At 34.4% G+C, this 27,653-nt stretch overlaps 2 protein-coding genes across 2 annotated transcripts; both read right to left on the bottom strand.

Moving 5' to 3' along the window:
- Positions 1 to 656: 656 nt before the first annotated feature.
- On the bottom strand, positions 657 to 1,598 carry LOC119237972 (olfactory receptor 4F6-like). The gene has a single exon (XM_037501780.1). The coding sequence runs from the start codon at positions 1,596 to 1,598 to the stop codon at positions 657 to 659; it is 942 nt and encodes a 313-aa protein (XP_037357677.1).
- A 14,733-nt stretch (positions 1,599 to 16,331) lies between these two features.
- LOC119237971 (olfactory receptor 4F6-like) lies at positions 16,332 to 17,270 on the bottom strand. Its single transcript, XM_037501779.1, has one exon. The coding sequence runs from the start codon at positions 17,268 to 17,270 to the stop codon at positions 16,332 to 16,334; it is 939 nt and encodes a 312-aa protein (XP_037357676.1).
- Positions 17,271 to 27,653: the final 10,383 nt, after the last annotated feature.

Below are 27,653 nucleotides of genomic sequence, written 5' to 3'. Positions count from 1 at the left end.
ACATAATTTAACTTCTTAGGTACCAAACTTAAAAAAAAAAATTCAGTCCTTAGTCATTAGCATAATAAAAGGGTGGAAAAAATTTCAAACTCTAAAAATTGCATCACTAACTTTTTCTACATTTTGTACTTTCCTGCATATTTGACTAATATACAAAATTTAATCTAACAAATTACTTTTCCTTTCAAAATTATATTCATGTGACTGAGTAATTTTAGTAACATCAGTCACAAAGGAAAAGGAGCAATAGCAAACCCAATGAACATAAAAAATGATTCTCCATTGCATAGCCAAAAATACCAGAACAAATCATTCTCTTCAAAGGTGATATTTTCTGTATGATTATTCAGGAAAACATCAAGAAGGAAGAACAGATCTGAATATATAGCGGGTGGTCTGGATTTCATTTCAAAAGTATTTATTCTACAACAAAATGTAGATCGGAGTGCTTTCCATAATTTGAAAATATAAATACTATGTAAAATTGATTCTACATAGTAATTAATACTATAAAGTTATATGTAAATAACTTGGAATGATTTCACCAAGATTATTTGACCTCATGAACTAAAGACAATAAATTGTCTCAGACAATATGTTTTAAAAATTCAAGTTCACAATAGTATTTCAGAAGATACCATTTGTGCTAATGTGAGCTATTTAGGAAAGCTTCTCGAACTCAGTAACTGACTACTCAGTTTCCTCATTGATGTCTTCATATCTTTGTTTCTCAATGTGTAGATGGCAGGATTCAGAATGGGTGTAATCAAATAATCCAAAACAGCTAGAAACTTATCCCCTGGCACTGGGGGAAACGGCCATATGTATAAAAACAAGATTGGCCCAAAGAATAAAACCACCACAGTGACATGTGCTGACAGAGTAGAGAGGGCCTTAGACAAACCAGAAGGAGAGCTTTTCCATACAGTGACCAGGATGTATATATAGGAAACAGTCAATAAGGAGAATGTCCCCATGGAAATGAACCCACTGTTAGCAGTCACCATAAATTCCATTTTGTATGTGTCCATGCAAGAAAGTTTGATAAACCAAGGAAGGTCACAGTAAAAGTTATCTATCTCATTAGGACCACAGAAAGTCAAATGAACCACAAAGGCTAGCTGGACCACAGAGTGAATGAGGCCTACAACCCAAGCAAAAGCCACAAGCAATATGCATATTCTTGGGTTCATGATAGTCAGGTAGTGGAGGGGCTTACATATGGCCACATATCGGTCCAAGGCCATGGCGATGAGCAGCACCATCTCAGATGCACCCATGAGATGAAGGACAAATATCTGCATGATACACCCTGGGAAGGATATGGTCTTCTGTCCTGAGGACAGATTAGAAATCATCTTGGGAACAGTTGCAGAAGAAAGACAGAAATCAATAAATGAGAGATTGGCTAAAAGGAAGTACATGGGGGAATGTAAACGAGGATCAAATATCACAGCAAGCACCACAAGGAAGTTTCCCAGAAAAATTGTTACATAAAATACTGTAGAGAAGAAAAGGAGGAAATGTTGCATTGGGATGGAGGCAGAAAGTCCAAGCAATACAAATTGAGACACTTCAGAGTAATTTGCTTCATACATTAGCTTTTTTTCTTGTGATGCCTAAAACAACAAAAACAAAAGAACATTTTTTTATCAACATTAATATATAATGAACATTGAGTAATTCAATAATATTGTCTCTCAAATAAAGGAGACATCTTCACTAACAAGCACAAGGGTTTTGAAAATATTATCCATTCATATCTCTATTCAGCTAATATCCCCAGTGAGTATAACTAATATTCCTAATATGTGTCTCCTATGTGACAGGCACTATGCCAACTTCTGAGTCAAAACACTAATTTTGATTGAGGGAATTTATAGGTTAATGATGGATGTAGACATTAATAGCTTTAAATAACAATACAATTCACAGGACTGATGTAAAGGAAAAGGCAGAGTACTATCAGGACAGGTGACTCATCACAGAGGTGCTTTTTCACACACTGCTAATTAACTAGCAATATTACTGAAAAGAAAATGGAATAGCCCAGACGTGGACATGCCGTGTGCAAAGACCCTGAGACATGAAGCTTATGGGAAAGAAGACAAATGACTGTGATTAGTTGAAAATAATAGGCCAGACAGGATGGAATCTTGCATCCATAATGAGAACTCTGCCTTCATCCTAAAAGCAATAGATAGTATGGACACTTAAGCGGAGGGTTCACCATATTTCTGCTATAAGTAACAAAAGTTTCCATGTAAATAATGGAATGAAAGATCTACAATTAACTTAGTGTTATGTCTCAGGAGACTACGGAAGACATATTTCACATAAGTGTGGACAGGGTGACTTATTTAAGCATGGTGCCCACACAAGTAAAACTTGGAAAATCAGATCTCTGCCTCTCAACATAAAGTCAGTAACTCAACTGAATATTGAAATGTTAAACAGTACACATTAAGATGGAAAATCCATTGTAAGCAGGACCTATTATAAAAAAAATCAGGGAGAAAATAATTGATAGTGTTAAAACATTAAAATCACAGCAAATTGTGCACATATATAAATAAATATTGTGTATAAATATACACATGTAAATAACTTTTTATATTTGGAGGCATAAATACTATCAATGAAAGTAAAAAAACTATAGAATTTACTTGTAAAATATCACACTGGTGATTAATGTTTTTAATATAAAATTAATTTCTTCAAAATGTTAAAAGTATGAAATACCAAGTTTAAAAAATGAGTAAAACATATGAAGACTTTGACAAAGGAAGAAATCTCTTACTCAATAAATATATGAAAATGAAAACTGCCATTATAAATCAATTAAATATAAATAGGACCTGGGGTACTGCTGTGTACTATCAATTTTTAGAATTTTAAAAATGGATATATCATGGTTGTGACTATAAAAAATGAATACTTATTCCCTGATAATGACAGTGAAAATTGATACAACTTTCCAAGAAGATACTTTCCAAATAAATATAAAAGTTTAAAACTTCTCTTAACTTATGAATAATAGTCAAGATATTTCATTTAGAGTAATAATGAGTGATAGTTAAAAATTAAGGTATGAGGTACTGATTAGACCAATGTTTATTTTAAAAATCTACAAATAGAATAATGTTCATGATAGAGAATTAACAAGTACTCCAACAACGAAGGCAATCAACTTCATATATTAAGAAAAAAAGGATCAGCATATTAATTTATGTCCATAGTGGATGCTGAGTTATAGGCCAATATTTAAAATACACCTATTGAGAAAAAGAATAAATAACAAATATGTAGGTAATCAATTTTTAAAACCTATATCTGTTTAAAAATTAGAATGATGTCAATCTTTAATCCTAATATTAAACAGTTCATCTCTGTCTTATATGCATTTATTAATTTGAACTATACGAAATGATTTTTAGTAAGTAAAAAGATGGTCAATTATCAATTTGAGAGAGTTCAATATGATATGCCAACTCAATTTTTCTTTATACATTTGAAACTATTTGATATTTAAGTATCCAAATTACTGATGCTTATTCGGTACCTCAATGAGTCCACACTTGTACTACCACCTCCAAGTCTACCCGGTCCCTCATTATGTCTTTCTCATGTCATGGGCCTTCCCCATGTCACTCCACATGGTCTCCTAAGGACACCAAACCTTCATACCCTCAGGACCAAAGCAGCATGTTGTGGGAAATGATCCACAACAGTCAAGAAGAGAGAGGGCAGTCAAGCAGGCAGGAAAGGGCATCAGGAAATCCATGAACATACAGCAGTAATGTGAACCTAAAGGAAACACTGATGTGATGATGCTAGGAGGTGCTAACGTAGGCATACAGATGGAGAATTTTGCACCCAATAAACTGGTAGATAAATACAGGCCATGACTGAGCAAAAGAGAATGGAACAATCACTAGGTAAACAGCAGAGAATGATTTTCAAAGTAGAACAACAGCAGACACTTCAAAGGCCCTGTAGTCAAGTTTCTGTCTTAAAGTTATGATCATGCACACAATATGACCAATGCATTACCTTGGCTTTCACTTCCATGTATCTATATTTTTGTTTTTTATGAGTGGTTAAAACAACCATGTAATACGTATGACATAAAAAATGCATTTTAAATCAAAATAAACAGTTCCAGATGCACTTTCCTTTGAACTAGAGGGTAGTAATGACAACACCATTCAATTAAAAATTTAAAAGTGCACTAATAGGTTTCCCTGATGTCCTAAGGGTTAAGTCTCAGCACTAGCCCCTTGATGTCCTGAGTTCTATCCCCAATCAGGGAGATAACCTACATATGGTGCAGCAGACCTCTCCTGTCTAGCCCACTGCTACTCTTAGGAGTGTATTTCAGTAATTCAGCTCCCCACTCTCTCTCTCTCTCTGTTAAATCCTCTCACTCCCCCCTCCATTTCTCGTTTGCACCCCAGTTCTTTTACACATAAATAAATCTTGAAAAAGATTAGAGTGCACTAAAGTTTTATAGCTATGTTAACAGCTATTTACTTATCAGAATTCAGAAGAGGCCAAGCCAGAAAATATTCTCTATAACAGATTTATTCCCAAGGTAAAAATAATCATATTTGAATGCAGTCAACTGCTAGTTTCTTTACAATAAATATTTGCTTGGTTGATTGATATTATGAAGAAAAGTGACAACAGGAGAGAAATTCAGGCACAAGGGAAGTAAAGGAAAAGGAATGTTGGAAAGAAACAAGAAAGACCATCACAGAAGTAAAGGGAAGCAGCTGCAACACACTAAGGAGGGAGTGGCCTAGAGTCTTCTCTTGCTGCTCACTGCTTAAAATTACTCTGTATCCTCACTGGCTGTCACAACACCTTGGCTAACACCTAAAGCTATTGCAGTATGTCCACAGCCAGTGCCCCCAGACATTCATTTTTTTAATTTTTTTTTTGCAAGCTGGAAGAGTAATTTTTTTTGTTTATTTAAATATTTTATTTTATATAATTCTTACATCGTTTTTCATTTTTGCACAATGTATGCATTTTCATTTTGGTTATATTCCCCATACAATTGCACCCCCCTGATTTTGACCCTAATCCTTCCTCTCCCCACCCCCAGCAATCAAAAAATATAAACTCATGCAATTTGCAGCAACATGGATGGAGCTGGAAGGGATCATGCTCAGTGAAACTAGCCAGAAAGAAAAAGAAAAATACCTGATGGTCTCACTCATAGCAGGAATTTAGAAAACCTAAATAAGGGACCAGGAAAAAGACTAACTATAATACAGACACTCATTTTTATCTCCACCTAGAAAACTCATCAACTGCTGGGACACAACAACTTTTAGATAGTTGTGCGCATGCTTATACATAAATGCATGGATATTCCTGAAATGGTTTCCAGTAAAGAATACTTCAGAAATACTTTGCTTACCTGTTAGAAAACTGATGGCATTACAATTCTTAGACTATTGTTGTTACTCTAGCAACTATATGAACCTATTGCAGTTTTGATAAAAATTCACATTCATACTCATTTCACTATTCAATGTGAAATGTAATATATAATTTACAATTTAAACACAATTCTACAAATATGATACATAAAACTTACATATGAAACTTACAACCTGTAAGTGTAAAATATAATCTAGACCAAGAAAGATTCCTATATATCAGGCACAATCTAGGTTTGTGGAACTATGCAATTGGAAGAGAAATTTCACATTTCATTTAAAAAGACTGGCACAATGCTCCCTGAATTGAAAAGTAGAACGGAGATGGGAATGAGAGGCAGGACTGAGAGGTCATTGAGATATTTTCATAAAGTTGTGGCACAGGTACTAAGCTTTAAAAATAGTTGATAATTTCAGCAGCCTATTCTTTACAATTATTCCATCCCCACTTACCTGAGCAAAAAAAAAAATGCACTGCAGAAATGAATATTTTCAATATTACTAGACTTTTAAAGGAATGTTTCCCTCTGTGATCTATGAGTTTAGTTTTTCTCATGACTGCTCCGGCTTTATTCACAGCTTCGGTGATCACTTGAGGACTCAGTGACCTGAGTTCCCAACCCATTCACCATGGGAACTCCATTTTAATTCTCATGACATTAAAAGAAAAATTAATATAAAAGTTTGTTAAAAAAGTAATGAAAAGCAAAGGAAGCTATGTGCAATAACATATGATAATAAAGTATCTTCAAGAAAGATCAATATCTCCCAACATTTTAAGGCTATTTGTAAGTATCACTTAGACCAATACCAGTGAAAAGGGAATAGCTATTAATTAACAAGTTCATTTGTGAGGGCCATTAAAAACCCTAGTGGAAACATATATGGAGTATCCATGAAAACACAAGCCCTGCACTTTAGCTCATTTGTATAGTTACCCTCCCCATTTTAGATATACTAGCATAATTAACATGGAAATTTAATGTATTGGCAAAATCACTCTGCTATACCCATAGTCAATATTCAAATGCCATTAATTTCTGATCTCAAAGTCCATGGCTTTAATCCCCACACTACACTGCCTCCTTTTATATCATTTCTATAACACACAAATAAGAGTTCACAGGTAGAATTAGCTTATAACTTTTCTAGTGTCGTTATATATATTATCTCATCTATTCTTCCTAACAAAACAGTCAGATGGAAGTGCACCATTCTTCCCTCAGATGAAGAAATGAGGTTGTGATTTGTATGCACTCAATGGTAGAAAAGGAGAATGAATTTAAGCTCCCTGGGATTCATTCCACTGTTCTTTTTTTCAAAAATCATACCACACTTACTGAATGACTGAAAGGCTACTCAGAGAAGCAATGGGAATACACAGGAGAGCAAATACCACACATTCTTATCTTAAGAATTCCATTTTAGGGCCTCCCCTGGTAATGCAGCAGTTGAGCGCTGGGCTATGAAGCTGCCTGCAGCCTCTGCAGCGCTGGTTCGATCCCCAGCCACTGGCGAGGGTCCCACATGGCACAACAGACCTCTCCTGCCGCGCCCGCTGCTCCCCTCAGCAGTGTATTTCATCAGTCTGCCTGTTCTGGTCCCAGCTCTGGCTCTGGTGAATTCTCTCACCCTCCCACGCTTCTGACTGTACCCAGTGCTTGTACAAATAAATAAATAAATAAATAAATCTTAAAAAAAAAAAAAAAAACTCCATGTCAACTTATTGTTTCAACAAACTTGATTTTTGCTAGCTAAATTGCTGTCAACTATTCTAAGTTTACCAAATTTTAGGTGAACATTTACATAATACCTAAGTACACACAACTGTATAATTTTAACAGGTACCAAGCAAACAGAAAGGTAAACCTGAGCTAAATATGACTATGAAACTATACGCTAAACCAGTAGGTGACTGAAATCTTAACTTAGAATAAAAGTATCCATTCCTCATTTATTATTTTCTAGTGTCTAACTGCACCTGTTTTTGTTTAACTAACTTCACCTAACATTAACCCATTTAAGGGCAAAATCCATGACATTTTATGTGATTAAAATATTGTGCAATTATCACCTGATCTAGTCACAGGATATGTCATCATCCAAATAGGAAACGAGTGACCCTTGAACATTCTCCCCCTGGCCGCCCCTCACCCCCCAGAATCATTTGTCTGCTTTCTCTATGAATTTGCCTATTATGGATATTTCATATAAATAAGCACATACAACATGTAACTTTTAATATCTGATTTCTTTCACTCAGTATGTTTTTGAAGTCACACATAAAAAGTGTGTTTCCATGTACCATTCTTTCAGTGAGGAGTAATATTCCTGTCCGAATAGACAACACATGTGCAATAGATGCATATTTGCATTTTATTTTCCTTTGGTTATTGTGACAGTGCTACTGTAAACACTCATGTGTAAAGTTTTGTTTGAATACTTATTTTCAGTTCTCTTTAGTAAATATCTATGAATGAAATCGGTGGGTCATATAATAATTCCATGGTTAAACTTTTTGAGGCACTCCCTTATTATTATTTTCTAAAATAGTTGCATCATTTTATATGCCTATCAACAATATACAGGCTTTTAATTTCTCTATATCCTGGCCATTACTTATTTCTTATTTTCTGTTTTGTGGTTTTTTTTGTTTGTTTTGTTGTTGTTGTTTGATGTTTGCCTTTTTCTACATATAGTAGACAGGAAGTAATATTTTATCATGGTTTTGGTTTATCCTTCTTTGTTTGCTTCCTCAAACTCAAAATACAATCTTTATGAATATAATGAAGTGCATATGTTTTAGCTTCTATTCTTTTTTCATCAAGATAATTGGTTTGAAATACTACACATGAATCAGAGGTATAGAATCATGTCTTCCTCACCACACCTACCTCCATCTTCCACACCACACCCATCTCCATCGAAGTCCATTATTCACCCTGTCTATTTTGCTTTCTACCCACTTCTCCCCCAGAAGAGGTCACTGATTGGAAAACAAAGCCAAAAATATAAATACTTGCAAATTATATACTTGTTAAAGAACTTGAATCCAAAATGTGGAAAGTCCCTTAAAGCTCAACATTAAGAAAACAACCCAATTTTCAAAGAAGTAAAGATCTAAATAGATATATCACCGAAAAAGAAATGCAGATGACAAAAAAAGTGTATGAAAGTTGCTTAAGCATTAAATAATTTTTGTCATTAAATAATTTTCAATCTAAGCAACAAATGCATCACTAATACTCACCTATCAAACTAAATTGAAAGCCTAGGAATAATCCCATATACAAACAATCAACCAAACTGACAAAAATTCAACAAAATGACAATACCAAATCAAGGCAAGAATGCAGAATCTGGAGCATCCCAGAGTACCAATAAATAAGTGTACATATACACCACACACACACACACACACACACACACACACACACAAACATGTAGGAATATCAAAGAGGCACAGAATGCAAATGTAAGGAAACCCAATATCCACAGGTAGAACGAATTATGTAACAAGATAAATATATCTCTACTGAATTATAACCCAGGTATAAACTGAATATCCATGAGTCCATACTAATAGCAATGAATTAATTTAGCCCATTAAAGAATAATTGAATAACACATAATATACAGTTATATTTGTCATGTAATTGGCAAGTGTAAATGTATAAATATATAAATTTTTGACTTGACATATAATGTGCACTGATTCTGATAATCAAGATAAACACATCCCTCACTTCACATAGTTACTATGTGTGTCTGTGTGTGTGTGTATTCTATTCTCAGCAACTTACAAATATAACAGAATCATATTATTAACTATAAGTACCACACAGTATATTAGGTGAGAGCTCCTCAAATGTATTCTGTTACAGGTTTCTCCCACTATAAGAAAGCAGAATATTCCATTTTGGAATGAATTAGTAAATTATTTTTTTTTCATTTTGTGAACACTGCCACCATTAATTTACATGGAAAACAAACTTGAATACTGCCACAATGAATTACCACATCATATTGAATAAGAACATTCCACTTTTGGATGGCAAGTGAAGCCTGTAACTGAAAATTTGTACATGTTGACTTATGTCACCCATTGTCCTTTCCCTATAGTCCAATGACAACCACCATTCTACTCTTTGTGTCTATGAAATTGTTCTTATTTTTTGGGATACCTCATGTAGGTGATTCCATGTAATATGTCTGTCTTTGTTTATTTCATATAGCGTAATATCTTCCAATTTCACTGAAGTTGTCAAAAATGCAAATTTTCCTTATTTTTTATGGTTGAATAACATACCCTTTGGTATATCACCTTTCCTTTATCCACTGAAGGATATTGAAGTGATATCTAATTTTCTCAGCACCATATTTTTAAGAGACTCTCTTCTCTCCAGCATACACACTGACCCCTTTGTTATAAATTAACTGTCCATATAAATGTGTGTTTATATCTGGGCCATCAATTCTCTTTCATTGGTCATATGTCTATTTTTTTAAAGATTTATTTATTTATACAAGAACTGGGGTACAGGCCAGAGGCACGGGAGGGTGAGAGAATTCACCAGAGACAGAGTGGGGAGCAGAACAGGCAAACAGACCGAAGACAATGCTGAGGAGAGCAGCGGGCGAGGCAGGAGAGGTCTGCCGCACCATGTGGGTAACTCCCTGGCCGGCCAGGAATCGAACCCACACTGCAGAGGCTGCAGACAGCTTCACAGCACAGCGCTCAACATGCTGCACCACCAGGGAGGCCCCATAAGTCTATTTTTAATTAAAAAATAAATTATCTTGATTGCTATAGTCTTTTACTGTGAAGCCTGAGAGCATGAGACCCCCATTACTTTTCTCATATGTCATGATGTTTGGGGTATTCATAGTCCTTTATGATTCCCTATAAATTTCAATGTTTGCTCTATTTCTTTGAAGAATTCCATTGAAACTTTGATAGGGATTGCATTGAATCTTTATCCAATCGAGCTAGGATAAGACTGACTTTTTAGCAATGTTAATTACTCCAATCTATGAGCACTGGCTATCTTTCCATTTCCTTGTGACTTCTATTTCTTTTAACAATGTCTTCTAGTTTTCATTGAATTAATCCTTTACTTTCATTTTTAGATTTATTCCTATTTATTCAATACTTTTTGAGATGCAATAGTATATGGGCTTGTGTTCTTGATTTCATTATTTTTTAGTTCATTATTTGCATATAGGAATGCAACATACTTTTGTATGTTGATTTTGTAACTTGCCACTTTAGTATACTGAGTTACTGTTTCTAATAACTTTCAGTAATGACTTTTGGGTTTGTCTATGTATATGATCATGTCTTCTGCAAATAGTAATAGTATAGTAATAGTATTACATCTTCTTTTCCTATTTGGAAATCTATTATATCTTTCTCTTGCCTAAAGGCTTTAGCTAGGAATTCCAATACTATATTGTGCAGTAGTGGTAAGAGTGGATACCCTTGTCATGACCTGATCTTACAGGAGAAACTTTCAGGTTTTCAACATTCAATATGACGCTAGTTGTGGGTTGTCACATATGGCCTTTATCATGTTGAGGTATGTTCCATCTATTCTCATTTTACTAAAAAATTTTTCATAAGTGGATGCTGGATATTGTCAAATGCCTCCTCTATACCTATTGATATGATCATATGATCTGTCTTTCCTTTTGTTGATATTGTGAGTTATCATGATGAATTTGCATATGTTGAACAATCCTTGCATCTTGAGATAAATCCCACTTAGTCATGCTGTATGATTCTTTTAATGTGTGTTAAATTTGGTTGGCTAAGAATTTGTTCAGGATTTTTGCATCTGTTTTCATCTTGGATATAGCTCTATACTTTTCATTTTTTTTGTGATGTCCTTGTCTGCTTTTGGCATCAGAGTAATGTTGGTCTCATAAAAAGTATTTGCTGGTCTCATAAAAGTATTTTTTTTTTTGAGGAGTCTGGTAAGGGTATTAGTTCCCCTATGAAGATTTGGTAGAACTCACTAGGCAAACCATCTGGCCCTGATATTTTGGGTTTTTTTTGGGGGGGGGATTTTAATTACTGTATCAATGTGCTTGCTTGTAATTTGTCTGCTCATTTTGCATTCCTTCCTGATTCAGTTTTGAAAAGCTGTATCCTTCTAAGAATTTGTCCTTTTCTTCCTGATTTTTAAATGTGTTTGTATAAAGACATTCATAGCAGTCTGTTATTGCCCTCCGTATTTCTGAGGTGTCTTTCATAGTTTGTCATCTTCATTTCTGGTACTATTTATTCAAGATTTCTCCATTTTTTAGTTTGGGAGTTTAGTAAGAGGTTGTATATATTATTTTTCAAATAATCAGCTTCAGGTTTCATTGATCTTTTGAACTGCCTTTCTGACTTCTATTTCATTTATTTCTGCTGTACATTTTATTATTTCCTTCCTCCTAAGGTTTTTGTCTCATTTATTTTTCTAGTTCCTTAAGATATAAGGTTAGATTATTTGTTTTAACTCTTTTTTCTCAATGTGGGCCTTTGTTTCTATTATCCTCTCTCTTACTACTGCTTTTGTTGTGTCCCTTAGTATTTGGTATGTCATGTCTCCAATGTCATTTGCTTCCAAGGATTTTTTAAATTATTTTATATATTTTTTACATTTTTTGTACAATGCATGCATTTTCATCTTGGTTATAGTCCCCATAAAATTCCCACCACCCATTCACTTGTGAACTATCACCATGGTCCCTTGTGCTCTTCCTAGTCTTGGTCTCATTTATAGCAAGAATGTAGAGGATCCAAATAAGGGATCAGGAAAAAAACTAATTATAAAAAAGTAAAAATAAAAATCAACAGGCAACTATAAATCAGAGACATACCACAGTGAGGGAAAGGGAGTTGTTTGCTAGGATTTTTAAAATTTCTCATTGATTTTCTCATTATTCTAATACTCACTCACTAGTAGTGTTGTTCAATCTCCATCTGTTTAGAAAACGTTTTGTGTCTCCTTGATCCTTGTGATTTATTTCAAGATTAATAGCATTTTGATCAGAGAAGGTAAATGATACATTTTAAATATTCATTAATTTATTTATACTTATTTGAGACCCAACATGTATGCTAGGCTGGAAAATGTTCCATGTGCACTTGTATACTCAGCTTTTTGGTCTTACTAGACATACCAGTAGGTTTAGTAGGACCATCTGGGCTAGTAGGACCATATGGTCTAACTCCTCATTCCAGGCTATTGCTTCCTTGTTGATTTTCTGTCTGGCTGATCTGTCCATTAATATAAGTGAGATGCTGAAGTCCCCTCTCACTAATGTGTTGTGGTCAATATCTGTTTTCAGATGAGTTAATATAATAGTTGTTTTATATATTTTGGTAATCATCATTTTGTGCATATGTATTGATTAGTGTTATATCTTCCTGATGCAATGATCCATTAACCATACCATAATGTTGAGCCCTTTCTCTTGTTACTTTTTTTTTTAAGATTTTATTTATTTATTTATATAAGTACTGGGTACAGTGAGAAGCGTGGGAGGGTGACCCAATTCACCAGAGCCAGAGCGGAGAACAGAACAGGCAGACTGATGAAATACACTGCTGAGGGGAGCAGCAGGCGGCAGGAGAGGTCTGCACGCCATGTGTGACCCTTGCCTGGAGGCCAGGATTCAAACAGGCGCTGCAGAGGCTGCGGGCAGCTTCACAGTCCAGCGCTCAACCACTGCGCCACCGGGCAGAACCTCTTGTTACTTTTTTTTTTAAAACTGGATGTTTATTTTATCTGATATAACTATGGCTGTCCCTTTCTTTTTGTGGGTCCCATATTCCTGTAGTATTGTTTTCCAGCCATTTACTTTGAACTTTTTTATTCATTCGTTCATTCATTCATTCATTCATTCATTTGGCTTCTCTCTCTCTCCTTCCTTCTACATGGGCTCTTACTGCACTGCTACCTTTGAGGTCACTGATTCAATTATTTTATCTGTTCTACTTCTAAACCTTATTCTAGAGTTATTCATCTAACTTATTGAACACTTTACCTCCTATACTTCTGTTTTTTCTTATTTATTTTGTATTGTTTCTTATTTCTACCTTTTGTTCACAGATTTTTTCTGAGCTCATTAATTTGTCTTTTTAAGTTTTTCATCTCTTTGATTAGCTTCTCTGAGTTCTTTTGTATTACTTTGACCCACCTGTCTGAGTTTCAGTCTATTTCTTTGAGTTCCTTTATTGTAATGGTTCTGAAATATGTGTCTAAAAGGACAATATAATCTTCCATCTTTTCAAGTTTGGATTCTAGAGAACTGTTCTCTCCTTGAAGTATCATACTCTTTTGAGTTCCTATATTCCATGTATACCACATCTTAATTCAGTCATCTGTTTTGAAATGTTTTCATAACTTGGTTATTATAAATAGTGAGGCAGTAAACATTGGAATGCACACATCACTTTAAATCAGTGTTTCTGCACTCTTTGCAACTCTTTGCAATGCAAATTAGTTCTTAGCTACCTAGGAAAGAATTGCTTGATCATATGGCAGATTCATTTTTAATATTTTACAAAATGTCCATTCTATTTTACATAAGACCTGGACCAGTTCACATACCCAACAAGAATCTACAAGGGTTTCTCTGTCTCCACCAACTCACTAGCACTTGTTATTTCTGGACTTTTTATACAGGTGTCAGAAAATATCTCATTGTGATTCAGATTTCCATTTCCCTAACATTTGGTGATGTTGATCAGCTTTTAATATACCTACTGGAAATAAATACATCTTCTTTGGGAAAAAGCCTATTCGGGTATTTTGTCCAACTTTTAATTGGATTATCTTCTTTTTTGCAATTGAATGATATGAGTCATTTATAATGTTGGAAATCAACCCCTTATTATATAGATGACCTACAAATATTTTTTGCCATTCTGGAGGTTGCTTTTTCTGTTCATTGACTATTTCCTTGTTCTACAGAAAGATTTTTAGTTTGATATAGTTTCACATGGTTATTTTAGCTTTTGTTTCCTGTGCTTTTCATGTCTTAAAAAAATCATTACCAAGACCAAAATAAAAAGAGATTTCACCTATGATTTTTTTTTTTTTTTGTGGGACCCTCGCCAGTGGCCAGGGAACGAACCAGTGTTGCAGAGGCTCAACCGCTGCACCACTAGGGGAGGCCCTCACCTATGATTTTTATAGGCATAAAATGGTATCATTTCCAATACTTAAATTTTTAATTCACAGGACACATTTTATGAGTGGTTTAAGACAGGCATTGCATTTCATGTTTTCCATTTGCATTTATCATTTTCCCAGCACCACTTATTGAAGGGACTGTCTTTTTTAGGTTAAGTATTCTTGGTTCTATTGTCAAAATTAGTTGATTATATGAATATGGGGTTATTTCTGGGCTATCAATTCTGTTATGTTGCTCGATGTATCTGTTTTTATGACAGTGGCATAGTGTTTTGATATTATGGCAATATATTTTGAAATCAAGAAGCGTGACTCCTCCAGTTTTTTTCATCATTCCTAGGACTGCTTTTACTATTTGGGGTCACTCTGCACAATTTTCAAAACAAATTTATTAATACTATACAAATGTTGCTAAAGAATTCACCAGACATTAAAAAATTAAACAGATTTTACAGACTGCCCAATAATTTAAAATGAAAGTTATGGCAAAATTTTCAAAATGGGGAATTGTGCCTGTGAAGATTTACAATTCAAGTACTTCAGTTTCACAAGGAACATTTAACACAAAAATTAGAAGATAAAACACAAATTGAGACACTTCAGAATTTGAAAGGACAAATTATGAAAGCTATTTTATACAAAATGGGATATATGATGTGAAATATAAGGAAACAAATTCCATCTCAATATAAAAATATATTTTCAAGAAGTAATGCATTCACAATGTTACCTTATTACATTGTGTGGTTGCAAAATAAATGACCCCATAAGTCTAAACAGGCTTAGGAAGGATTTAGTGCTCAGCGCTGCCTTAGGTTATATTTGAGCTCCCACTCTTTAATGTGATTTTTTTTTCAAGCCCATGCTAGTGCTACCTTCTTTGACTGAATATTACCTCTAATTAATATCATTTTTCTGTCAGTATACACATTTAGAAGGCATAAATAAAAGCAAAAGAAGAAAAAAGATCTAACTTTGACTTTTTGTTGACCACATCTAAAGTGGCACTCAAATTACTAATAATTATTTAATTATATATTTCCAATCTATTTGTTTTCTGCATACATAAGTAGTAAAAATATTTAATCAATTATGAATTAAATATCTTTCAAAATTATATTTGCATGAGTAAATCTAGTAGCATAAGTAATAAAGGAAGAAAAAGAAGTAACAATAAATTAGAATCAACATAGAAAGAATTCTGTTTTTCTTGCAAAGGACAACAAAGAAAAAATAATTCCCTTTACATGAGAACACTTTCAGCACTGGAAATAGCAAAATACACTACTGCTATGTAATTACAGCAAAATCAATTGAAATTCATATATTGTCAATATTCTATGTATGTGGAGGAAATCTTACAGTCAAAACACTAGCAAATGTGTAAAACGATGGTATTTGAATAAAATATAAATGACAAAACATGTATAACAGGAAATTAAAGATTCTATACGCTAATAAAAATGGAAGCCACATAAAATGAATATTTTCTGTATTTCTAAAATCTAGAAATTATGAAAAACAGCCTGTAGATAATAAATAATATATTCACACTATTGGACATTAGAGTGAAGTAAACTATCTAAGATTTTTTAGGCTACTGAATTACAAATAATTTTTTTCAAGATAGTATAACTTGACAAATATTTGCATATATAATGGTACTTTGAAAAGGTACCTCATGAGTTATTTAAAGGAATTTTCTCAAACTCAGGAGCTGACTACTCAGTCTCCTCATTGAATTCATCATGTCCTTGTTCCTCAATGTGTAAATGGCAGGATTCAGGATGGGTGTAATAAAAAAATCCAAAATGGCAAGAAACTTATCCACTGGCACTGTGGGAAATGGCCAGACATAAACAAAGATGCATGGCCCAAAGAATAAAATCACCACAGTGATGTGAGCAGACAGAGTAGAAAGGGCTTTAGACAAACCACTTGAAGAGCGTTTCCATACTGTTAGTAGGATGAAGATGTAGGAAATAATCAATAAGAAGAAGGTTCCCATGGAAATGAACCCACTGTTGGCAGTCACCATGAATTCCATTTTGTATGTGTCCATGCAGGCAAGTTTGATAAACCAAGGAAGGTCACAGTAAAAACTATCTATCTCATTAGGACCACAGAAAGGTAAATGGACAACAAAAGCCAACTGGACCACAGAGTGAATGAGGCCTACAATCCAAGCAGCAGACAAAAGGAAAATGCACATGCATGGGTTCATGATGGTCATGTAGTGGAGGGGCTTACATATGGCCACATAGCGGTCTAAGGCCATGTTGATGAGCAGCACCATCTCAGATCCACCCAGGATATGAAGGATGAATATCTGGAAGACACACCCCTGGAAGGATATGGTGTTCTGTCCAGAGGACAGGTCAAAAATCATCTTAGGAACCGTTAAGGTAGAGAGACAGAAATCTATAAATGAGAGATTGGCTAGAAGGAAGTACATGGGGGAATGTAAATGAGGATCAAGTGTCACAGTAAGTACAACAAGGAGGTTTCCCAGAAAAATTGCTACATAAAACACTGTAGAGAATACAATGAGGAAATGCTTCACTGGTCTAGAGTTAGAAAGTCCCAGCAATACAAAGTGAGACACTTCAGAATAATTTGCTTCATACATTAGTTTTGTCTGATGATACCTAAAGGACCAAAAACAAAATAATAACCAAGGGCTATTCAAAAATTAGTACTTAAAAAACAATTACAATTTTTATCAATTTTGTATTAGAGAAGAAATCTTCACTAACAGACTTAAGGTGTTTTAAAAATGTTATCAATTAATATCTTCATTCAACTAATATCCCCAGTGAGCATAACCAATATTTCTAATGTGCATTTACTACATGTCAAGTTCTGAGGCAAATCACTAATGTTGACTTGAGGAGGTTTATAGATTAATGGTTTATTTTAAATAGCTTAAAATAAAGATATAATTCATAGGATGGATACAATGGAAAAGAAAAGTGTAATATGAAAATAAGGTGACTCATCTCAGTGATGTTTGGTCACATAATTCTAATTAAATAGAGATATTACTCAACAGAAAACGGAATAGTTCCGACTTGGCCATGCCATGTGCTAAGACCCTGAGACAAGAAAGCCAGTGGGAAAGAAATAAATTATTGAAATAAGGCAAGATTAATAGGCCAGACAGGATGGACTTATTTCCATGATGAGAACTCTGCCTTCATCCTGACAGCAGTACATAGTATGGACATTTAAGCAGAGGGTTGACCATATTTCTGCATTTAGTCACAAAACTCTCAATGTAAATAATGGAATGAAAGATCTAGAGTAAACTTAGAGTAATTTCTCAGGAGACTACTGAAGATATTTCACATCAGTGTGGACAGAGTGACTTATTCAACCAATGGTGCTGGCATAACAGGTAAAACAGAAAATTCAGATCTCTGTCTTTCAACATAAACTCAAGGAAATAAATTAAATATTTATATATTAAACAGAGAAACAAATGAAAAAAGTATAAGAATATTTAATTAAATATTAAGATGGAAAATTCATTATAAGCTCAACCCTTGTTAATAAAACAGAGAGGAAACAATTGGCAGTGTTTAAAATATCAAAATTAAAATCATGTTAAACATAGACATGCAGAGATATATAAAGATGATGTATATACATATACATATTATTGTCTTTAGAGATGTCAGCACAGCAAAAAAAGTAAAAATAACTGTGGAGAATATTTGTAAATATGACAAGGTGATTAATACTTTGAATATAAAATTCTTTCAAATACATAAATAATGTGTAGTATACCAATGTTAAAATAAGCCAAATATAAAACATTATTTACAAAAGAGAAATCATGACAGTCATTAAGTAAATATAAAGTGATAAACTCATTAGCTATTATTAAATGTAGATAAGTTTGCTTTGAAGTGTTATTTTTTCTAAGTCAACATTTTTATATTATAATTTATCATGGATGATGCTATGTGGAATGACACTCTGATACTGAAAATGATGTTATAAATTGCTATCTCTTTAAAAACCACGTTCAAAATAGATATTAAAAGTTGAAAATTTTCCTTAACTTCTAAGAAACTCACACCAAGAAATTTTGCTTAGGGAAACAACAATAGATTAACTAAAAATTAAGTGATATGGCTCAGAATTATAAGTGTTTTAAAATGATCTATAAGAAATAACATATGCCTGCAATACTGAATTTAAATATTCATGATAATTTCCACTGGAGAAGTCATTCAACTTTCTATGTCAAAATAAAAATCAGTACTATGGAAAGATACAAATAATGTATGTTTGATTAAAAAGAGATTGTTACAATCTAAACTATATAGAAAATCCATTTTTAAAACATATATCCAAGAAAAATAGAAAAATGCTTATCTTATATTCTTAGCAATAAATTTTAATCTCTGGACTTCTATGCACTTAGTTTAAACCATATGAAATTATTCTTTTTATAATCAAATATGACTGTTTCAATGTTATAGATTTTAACCTATTAGGTTGTTTCTGATATAATTTATAAACTATCTTTAAACAAACAAACCAAAATATAAGCGCTTATTCCACACTTGTATTGGATACTCAGGGGTCCCCACTTGCACTGACACCACCAAGCTTTCCCTCAGAGTCCAACCAGTACCACTGTTCTTTCTATGTCATCACTCCTCCATTTGCCACCCACATCAAGCATGACTACAACCATGCACCACATTGGTATGAAAGCAGCATAAGCACATGGACACTATATGAGGAAGAATAGGCTTGAGGGCATCCAGGCCAGTTGGGAGTGGGCAAACTGTGTGTTATAAACATGGAGCAGTATTGTAGCCAAAAAGAAACACTACAGGGGGGTGCTAGGAGGTGCTTGACAAGAGCACTGAAGAGAACTTTGTAACAAATAACTGGGGGGGAAATAGAGCACAGCTGAGCTAGAGAATGGGACAATTACTGTGATGAATGACAGAAGGTGTGACACTTCAAAGGATCTATAATGAGATCTACGTAAACATTATGAACAACAATATGTGTGGTTCTTGAAAATGTGGATATCCTGGCATCTAAAAAATATGCATTCAGTTTGTCTCCAGATGAGCAAAAGAATAAGAATACTTTAAATACCAACAGGAAATTCAGCAAAATAATACTGATAAATTTTAAATTGGTAGGAAATGGGGAGGTTTTTTGTTTTTCACTTTTACTTTCCAAATCTTAATAATTCCTTTATAAATACAAATGGTCTCCACCTGACTCAGTTCAATAGAAAGGGGGGAATATTAGAATCAATCAGAATACTATACTTGATAGGAAGTTTAACATATTAACTCCTAAGGAGGAAATCTAATTACAAATAGCAGGTATACATGTAAAGGTCACTAACAAGAACAACAACCCATACAAATGTCCAATAAACATATTTATTGATGTTTGTTTACATCATCATCAGTGATTATGACCTTAATTGTTTTTTGTTTAACCAATCAATAGAGAAAGAACAAAGCAGAGAACAGAGGTAAAGAAAGAAAATACCCAGTAATTTCAAGCTTTCAATTTAAAAGGTACTTATTCATTGTTGAAAGGATTAGAAGTTGACAGTATTTATTAGAATTTAAAATGTACAAATTTATATCTAGACATGGCAACACAAAGACACATATATCTATAGCATGTATACTTATGTATTTATTTACATATATACACATAAGCATATAGATTCATATAATAGAATGTTGTTGACACAGGTCAATTGAGAAGGTTCTGGTCACATTCCAGCACATATATACAATGGACTACTAAGAAGCACTTGAACACAGATAATAGTTCTACACATAGAGTTCTGGAAAGATTTCAATTTTAATGAAAATAACTGTATAAAGTTAATAATATGAAATTTTACATTTGCATTTGAATTAAAAAATTCTCCAGGAATGCATACCAATTACCAGTGATGAGTCTAGTATTACATGTGACTTTTACTTGCTAATATCTATACTTCTATATTGTTTAAATGGTCTAAAACCACATTATCTTGATTTTGACTTAAAATACATGGTATTTTAAATATAAAATAAGAGGTTCAAGTTGCAATCATTCAAATTCCAATTTTACTAAAGGAAACATTTCAAATAAGCATTTAAAGCTGAAATAAAGTTTTACAAATGTGGAACTGTTTAGCCATAAAGCATCACCTCAGTCACATAGGAAATATTCTCAGATTCACCACTAACACAAAATTTGTTTGTGAGCAGTCTAGGGCTAGTTTCTAAAAAGTATATCTGTTGGTTAGTTAATTGATAATTAACTAAGAAAAAGATGTCAGGAAAAGGGGGGGGGGAAATGAAGGAACAGGGAGAGGAAGAAAAAGGAGAGAAGGAAAAAATCAGGTAACCAAAGAATGGCATAAAATTTAAATAGGAAGTGGTAAGACTTCTATACCAAGAGAGCATTTCCTGTCTTCTCTGCCTGCTTAAAATTCCTCAGTACCTTTGCGAGGCTGCCCGCAGCCTCTGCAGCGCCAGTTCGATCCCCGCCCATCCCACAAAAAAAAAAAAGAAGAAATTTCCTCAGTAACTCCTGCCTTTACAACACCTCTTCCTGACACATTGAGTTTGTGTAATATATTTAGAGCCCATTGCCCCAGGCTCTCATCTTTTCTCTCCACCTCACAACCACAAATCTATAAAGAAACTCGCTCTTGCAAGTTTAACAGTGTTTTGTTTCTCCAATACAGGTATCCCTGACCTTTTTTCTTTTGGCTGGTAATTTCTGCTCTAAAAATTTTTTATCTCTGCACCAATTTCTCAAGGGTCACTTCCTCTCTCCTCCAGTCTGGATTAGATGTTCCTCCTCTATGCTCCCATCTTATGCTTGAATGCCTCTCATATTACTTTTCATAACATTATAATTTTCAATTGGCTAATCTCTGCTCTGTCCTGCTAGGTCTAAGGCCTGCATGAGGGCTTCTTGTGTCTTACTCATAAATCCTGTCCCATGTAAATGTTGTTAGTTTGGGAGAGGAAGTATGTGGTTTGATGGTTGTGGACATGCACATGTACATCAATACATGGATAACTGATAATAATGGTTCTTGGTAAAAATGTTTTATTTTGCATCCCTTTTTCATTAAAAATCAATGCCAACAATTTTAAAAGTACTGTCACTCATATGGTATCTCTAATGCTATTCATATTATAGGTGACCATTTCCAAGATCCTTCCTGGTTCTTAGTGAAATATAACTAGACTCAGAAATGCCCCCTAAAACAAAGCACAATCTAAGCATATGCAGCAATGCAAACAACCTGGAGTGAAAATTATCACTTCCCCTTAGAAAGATGGGCATCAGTGGGCATTCAATAAATGCTTACTGAAGTGAAATACAGAAATAGAGAAAAGAAAATGGGATGGAGAGAGAGAGGGACAGATAGAAAGAACAAGGGGACATCTTATAGTGTTACATGACAGGTATTATTCATTTTATGAATAATAAAAACAGCTGACAATTTTAAGTCTATTGCATAATACCATTCCCACTTACCTGACCAAAACAAAGGGACATCAGAAATATATAATTTATCTATTGCTAGATCTATTAAAAGTATTTCCCTCTTTGATGCTATGTAGTTAGTACCTCTCACAAATGCTCCAGCACTATCAATGGCTTTTGGTCACCACTTGATGATTTGGTGACCTGAGTCCCCAGGCCATTCACCATGGGAGCTCTACTTTTAATTCCCATGGAATTAAGAGAAGGGAAAATAGTGGAAGTTTAATTTAAACCATAAATGGAAAGCAAATTAAATTATATTCAATAAAATATGAAAGCAAAATATCTTCAAAGAAAATTGGTAACTCCTGGCATTTTAATCTCTAGTTAAAAATTAAATGTTATCTAATCTAATGCCAGTGAAAAAGGAACAACTATTAACATACTCAGTAGTAAGAATTAATTTTAAAAAGCTGGAAGTATATTCATGAAATATCCTTAAAAACATTCTATCTGCTTTTTGCCTCATTTACATAATTACTATCTCCATTTTAGACATATTAATATCAAATAATATGGAACTTATATTGTCAAAGGTCATTTTCCTAGAGTCAGATCTAACATTCAAATGCAATTTTCAGCACATGTTCAATCTCAACATCATACCATTTTATTTTTTTAACTTTAAGTTATTTATGTTTATCTATTTTTTTAAAGATTTATTCATTTATTTATACAAGAACCAGGGTACAGGCCAAATGTGCGGGAGCATGAGAAGATTCGCCAGAGACAGAGCTGGGAACAGAACAGGCAGACTGATGAAATACACTGCTGAGGGGAGCAGCAGGCAAGACCGGAAAGGTCTGCTGTGCCATGTGGGACCCTCGCCAGCCGGCCGGGATTGAACCGGCGCTGCAGAGGCTGCAGACAGCTCCACAGCACTGCGCTCAACCACCTAAGCCACCAGGGGAGGCCCTAAGTTATTTATTTTTAAATAATTTTTTCTTACATTTGTGTTGATTTTTGGATAGTATATGATTTCTCCCCTCAGGTGTAGTCACCATAATTCTTCCACCACCAACACACACACACACACACAGTCTATCCCTATAGTCTATTTTGCTCTTCTATCTCACCCTACTGTTTTCACATTTCCTCCTTCCTCTCCCCTCCTGGATGCCTCATATCTATGATCAGCTTTCAAGATTTGTCTTTGTTTGACCATTTGTTTGGTGTTACTATATTCCACATATACATGAAAGCATCCGAAATTTATCTTTTTCCTTTTGACTTATGGTAATCCTGTCCAGCTCTACCCATTGTTGCCAGAAATGGCATGAGTTTATCTTTTGTGATCACTGAGTAGTATTCCATTGCATGTATTCCATATGCATGTTTGTATTTGTGTGTGTGTGTGTGTGTGTGTGTGTATACACACTACATTCTCTTGATCCATTCATCTGTTTGGGGCATTTGGGTTGTTTCCATATATCTTGCCTAGTGTAAATAGTGCTGCAATAAACAGGAGTGCAGGTTTTCTTTCAAATTAGTATGTTTGTATTCTTTGGGTAGATTTCTATCCAAAGCTGAAATAGCTCAATCACATGACAGATAACATTTTTAGTGTTTTAAGGAACCAGTAGGAAGGGCACTGGCAGGATCTCATAAGAGGTTGTGAGGCCTCTGGCCACTCTGGTACCTTCCCTGGTGTGCGTTCAGGGAAGGGTCTCATCATTCTGTGTGAGTCCTGGAAGTTTCACAGAAGGTTGTGAGGCCTCTGCTGATAAGGGCAGGTGATAGCAGGGTCTCACAAGAGATCATGAATCCTCAGTGCAGCTTCTCTGGTACGAGCCCAGGTCTCTTCAACTGCTTTCATGTAGAGGTATTTCTAGTCTATGTCTCAAGAACAGGGCCTTCCTTTACTTGTTTCTACCCAACTTGATCAGCAGATTAATATCACTGACACTACCTACGTAGTTAATGTTAATCCCAGTAATCTACACAATACTGTGTTGCCAAGTTTGCTTTACAATGCCAACCTACTATTCATGAAGTATGAAAAGAACATTTTTAAATTGTGTCTTTACAATGTTTAAAAAAATAGAAGACAAACAGAAGTTGAAAGACATTCTCTGCTCTAGATTGGAAAAATTAATATTGCTAAAATGCCTGTCTTACTTAAAGCAATATACAGATTCAATGCAGTGGCATTCCTCAAGCAAATTGAACAAACATTACTGAATTTCATATAGAACTACAACAGACCCCAAATAGCCAAAGAAATCCTGACAAAAAAAAGAATAGCTTTAAAACTACATTACAAAACTACACCAATCAAAACAGTATAGTAATGGAAGAAAAAGAAACACAAAGACCAATGGGATAGAATCAGAGCCCAGCAATTAAACCACATTTACGTAGAATATCTATGACAAATTAACCAATGATATACAAGTAAGAAAAGTCTTTTCAACAAATGGACGTTTGGGTAAACTGTACAGTCATATGCAAAAGAATGGAACAAAATCATTGTGTCATACCACATCCACCTGAAATCATAAAATATTTACTTTTTGAAGACATAGGCAAAACTCTTCATGGCATTGGCTTGAGAGATGTCTTCAGGAATGAACTGCAATGGCAAGACAACAAAAGCAAAAATAAACTTCTATACAGAAAAGGACACTATTGTTAAAACAAAGAAACATCTTTTTGAACAGAAGAAAATATTTCTACATCACACATTCAAAAAGAGACTGTTATCCAAGATCTACAAAGAACTCATACAACTCAACACAAAAGAAAACAAATCACCCAATCAAAAAATGGGTAGAAGATCTAAATGGACACGTCTCAAAGAAAACCACCAGGTGGTTACAGGCACCTGAAAATATGCTCATTACTTATCTTCAGGGAAATGAAAGAAAAAAGCACAATCAGATACCATCTCAGACCTGTAAGAATGGCCCATAACAAAAAGACCCAAAAGAACAAGTGTTTGCGAGGGTGTAGTGAAAAAGAAAGCCTGATACTCTTTTGAAGGGAATGTAGACTGGTCCAGCATCTACGGAAAACAGTATGAAGGTTTCTCAAAATATTAAAAAGAAGAGCCACCATATGATCCAGCAATTCTACTCCAAGACATCTGTTTGCATAATGCAAAAATACTCATTTGAAGGGATATATGCACTTCTTTGTTCACTGCAGCACTATTTATAATATTCAACTTACGGAAGCAACTTAAGTGCTCCCGTGACAGATGAGTGGATTAAGAAGATATAGCATATGTACATAATGGCATACTAATCAGTTATAAAAAACAAATGAACTTTGCCATTTGGGACAACATGGATAAAACTAAAGGGGACTATGCTAAGCAAGTTAAGACAGAAGGAGAAAGACTGATACTGTATGATTTCACTCATATGTGGAATATAGAGGAAAAAAGCAAAGAAACTGTTGAAAAAAAAAAAAAAAAACCTCTAGAAATCTGACTATAGAATTGGGGCTACAAGCAGTGATGGGTGTGTGCGTGCCAAGTCTGGAGGGAATCCAGTGGAAAGCGGTAAAGGACAATGGGTGCCTTGGTGTTACATGTAGTATGGTAAAATACTTCTACCAAGGTGTGAACCTATACCTCACAACTACATATGGTGTTGTATGCCAGTTCTATCTCAATAAAAATAATTTTAACAATAAATTAAAAAATGTATCCTTAGTATTGAACAAAAAATGTAGGTAAGTTTTTAAAACAAATTTTATCTTAAATTCTTGTTATTTCTCTGGAAACAAATATTACCACTGAATAAAAGATATTTAAGTATAAATTTATCTTTAAAAAAATTGAAATTTAAAGTACCCTTTCAAATTCTATATATCCAAAAAAACACTATTCCATTCATGCAATTATGTAATTGCATATAACAGAAACTGAAACAATAACCACCAAAATGTAGACATCTTTTTCTAGTGCAAAAAAGTAACAGGAAAGAACAGAGAGAGAAAGAATACCATGTTTCCTTTTCAAACCTCTATAGTGTTGGGATTCTGATTAATAATATTGAGTTTACAAAATACTTTGCAAATGAAAATAAAAAATAGGTTTCCAGGGCCTCACTGGTGGCGCAGCGGTTGAGCGCTGGGTGGCGAAGCTGCCCGCAGCCTCTGCGGCGCCGGTTCGATCCCCGGCTGCTCCCCAGCCACCAGAGGAGGGTCCCACATGGCGCGCAGACCTCTCCTGCCGCCCGCTGCTCACCTCAGCAGTGTACCTCGGTCCTTCTGCCTGCTCTCTCCCCACTCTGGCTCTGGTGAATTCTCTCACCCTCCCGCGCTTCTGACTGTACCCAGTGCTTGTATAAATAAAAAAAATAAAATAAAATAGGTTTCCATTATTGTCTCCTGGTTCAGAAAAAATTCATAATATTTTTTCATTCAATGTTAAACCTGAAACATTGTTTCAAGTAACCACTGAAATTTTTTAGACTTTAATGATTCGTGACTCCAATAAAACCTAAATATCAGCAATTCAAAGCTGGCTGTTCTGTCATAGACACTGTTGTGATACATCAGTGACTAATTCATCTTCCTCTGCAGGTCAACCCCTGCCCACTCACCCAAGTAATCTGACTTCTACTGAGACTGAAATAGCAGTTTAGCTCTGAAATAATTATTTTTTTTTAAAAGACAAAGATATGTCTTAAAACTGTGCTTAACTTTCATCATTGCAATGTCCATAACTGTGCTCACCAGACCTCTCTTTGATCTTGACCAAAAAACGCACTTTCACAAATCTCTCAGAAACTCAGAAATTAAGACTCCCAAGGGAGCATAGCATAGGTTGCCTGAAAATTTCCTACCCCAGAGGCTACTTTTTACAGTGAATATATGCCTCACACTCCCATGAACACTGGTCATAGAAAAATGGATTATTTGCTTGTTGAAATATGATTTTGTTTCAGATTCTCAATGGAACGGAGGCAACACTTTATACATGGAAATATATATAGCCAAATATGATGTCTCTCTGTTAAGAAAAGACAGTCTTCACTCTGTAAATTTCTTTAATTCATTTCCTCTATTACAATGAAGGCAAGTTCACAAATATTTTAATATAATATGTCCATGAATATTAATTGAGATGATTTGGGATTGATACATAGCTTTCAAAAATATGAACAATTTCTTCTTCAGGTACATCTTAGGACTTCTGGACTCCCTACAACATCAAAAGGAATCCTTCTAAATGGTCTCACAGCTCCCTAAATGCCTGGTTGAGGAATTATTTATGTTCCCACAGAATTATTATCCTCAGAATCTTAAGTTTTCCTGGATTAAGAAACTATTCCAGGCATAGATATGTAACTGTAATAGAATTTTCTCAACATGGAGAAAGTTGATTGTTATTAAATAGCTCAGGAAGAAACGTAAGAGAAAGTACAGAAGGAACTCTGCAGAATCTATGTCAATAGTTACCATGGAAATGAACTTATGCTCTTGGAACTGAACAGGAGATGCATAATGATAC

The sequence above is a fragment of the Talpa occidentalis genome, unplaced genomic scaffold, assembly GCF_014898055.3.
Source record: "Talpa occidentalis isolate TD23 unplaced genomic scaffold, MPIMG_talOcc4v2.1 talOcc4.11, whole genome shotgun sequence".
In the NCBI taxonomy this organism is placed as follows: Eukaryota; Metazoa; Chordata; class Mammalia; order Eulipotyphla; family Talpidae; genus Talpa; species Talpa occidentalis.
This window is presented reverse-complemented; position numbering and strand designations above follow the sequence as displayed.

Bases quoted from the DNA above. Each gene is read 5' to 3' on its own strand.
- LOC119237972 (XM_037501780.1), bottom strand. From the start codon at position 1,598: ATGTATGAAGCAAATTACTCTGAAGTGTCTCAATTTGTATTGCTTGGA.
- LOC119237971 (XM_037501779.1), bottom strand. From the start codon at position 17,270: ATGTATGAAGCAAATTATTCTGAAGTGTCTCACTTTGTATTGCTGGGA.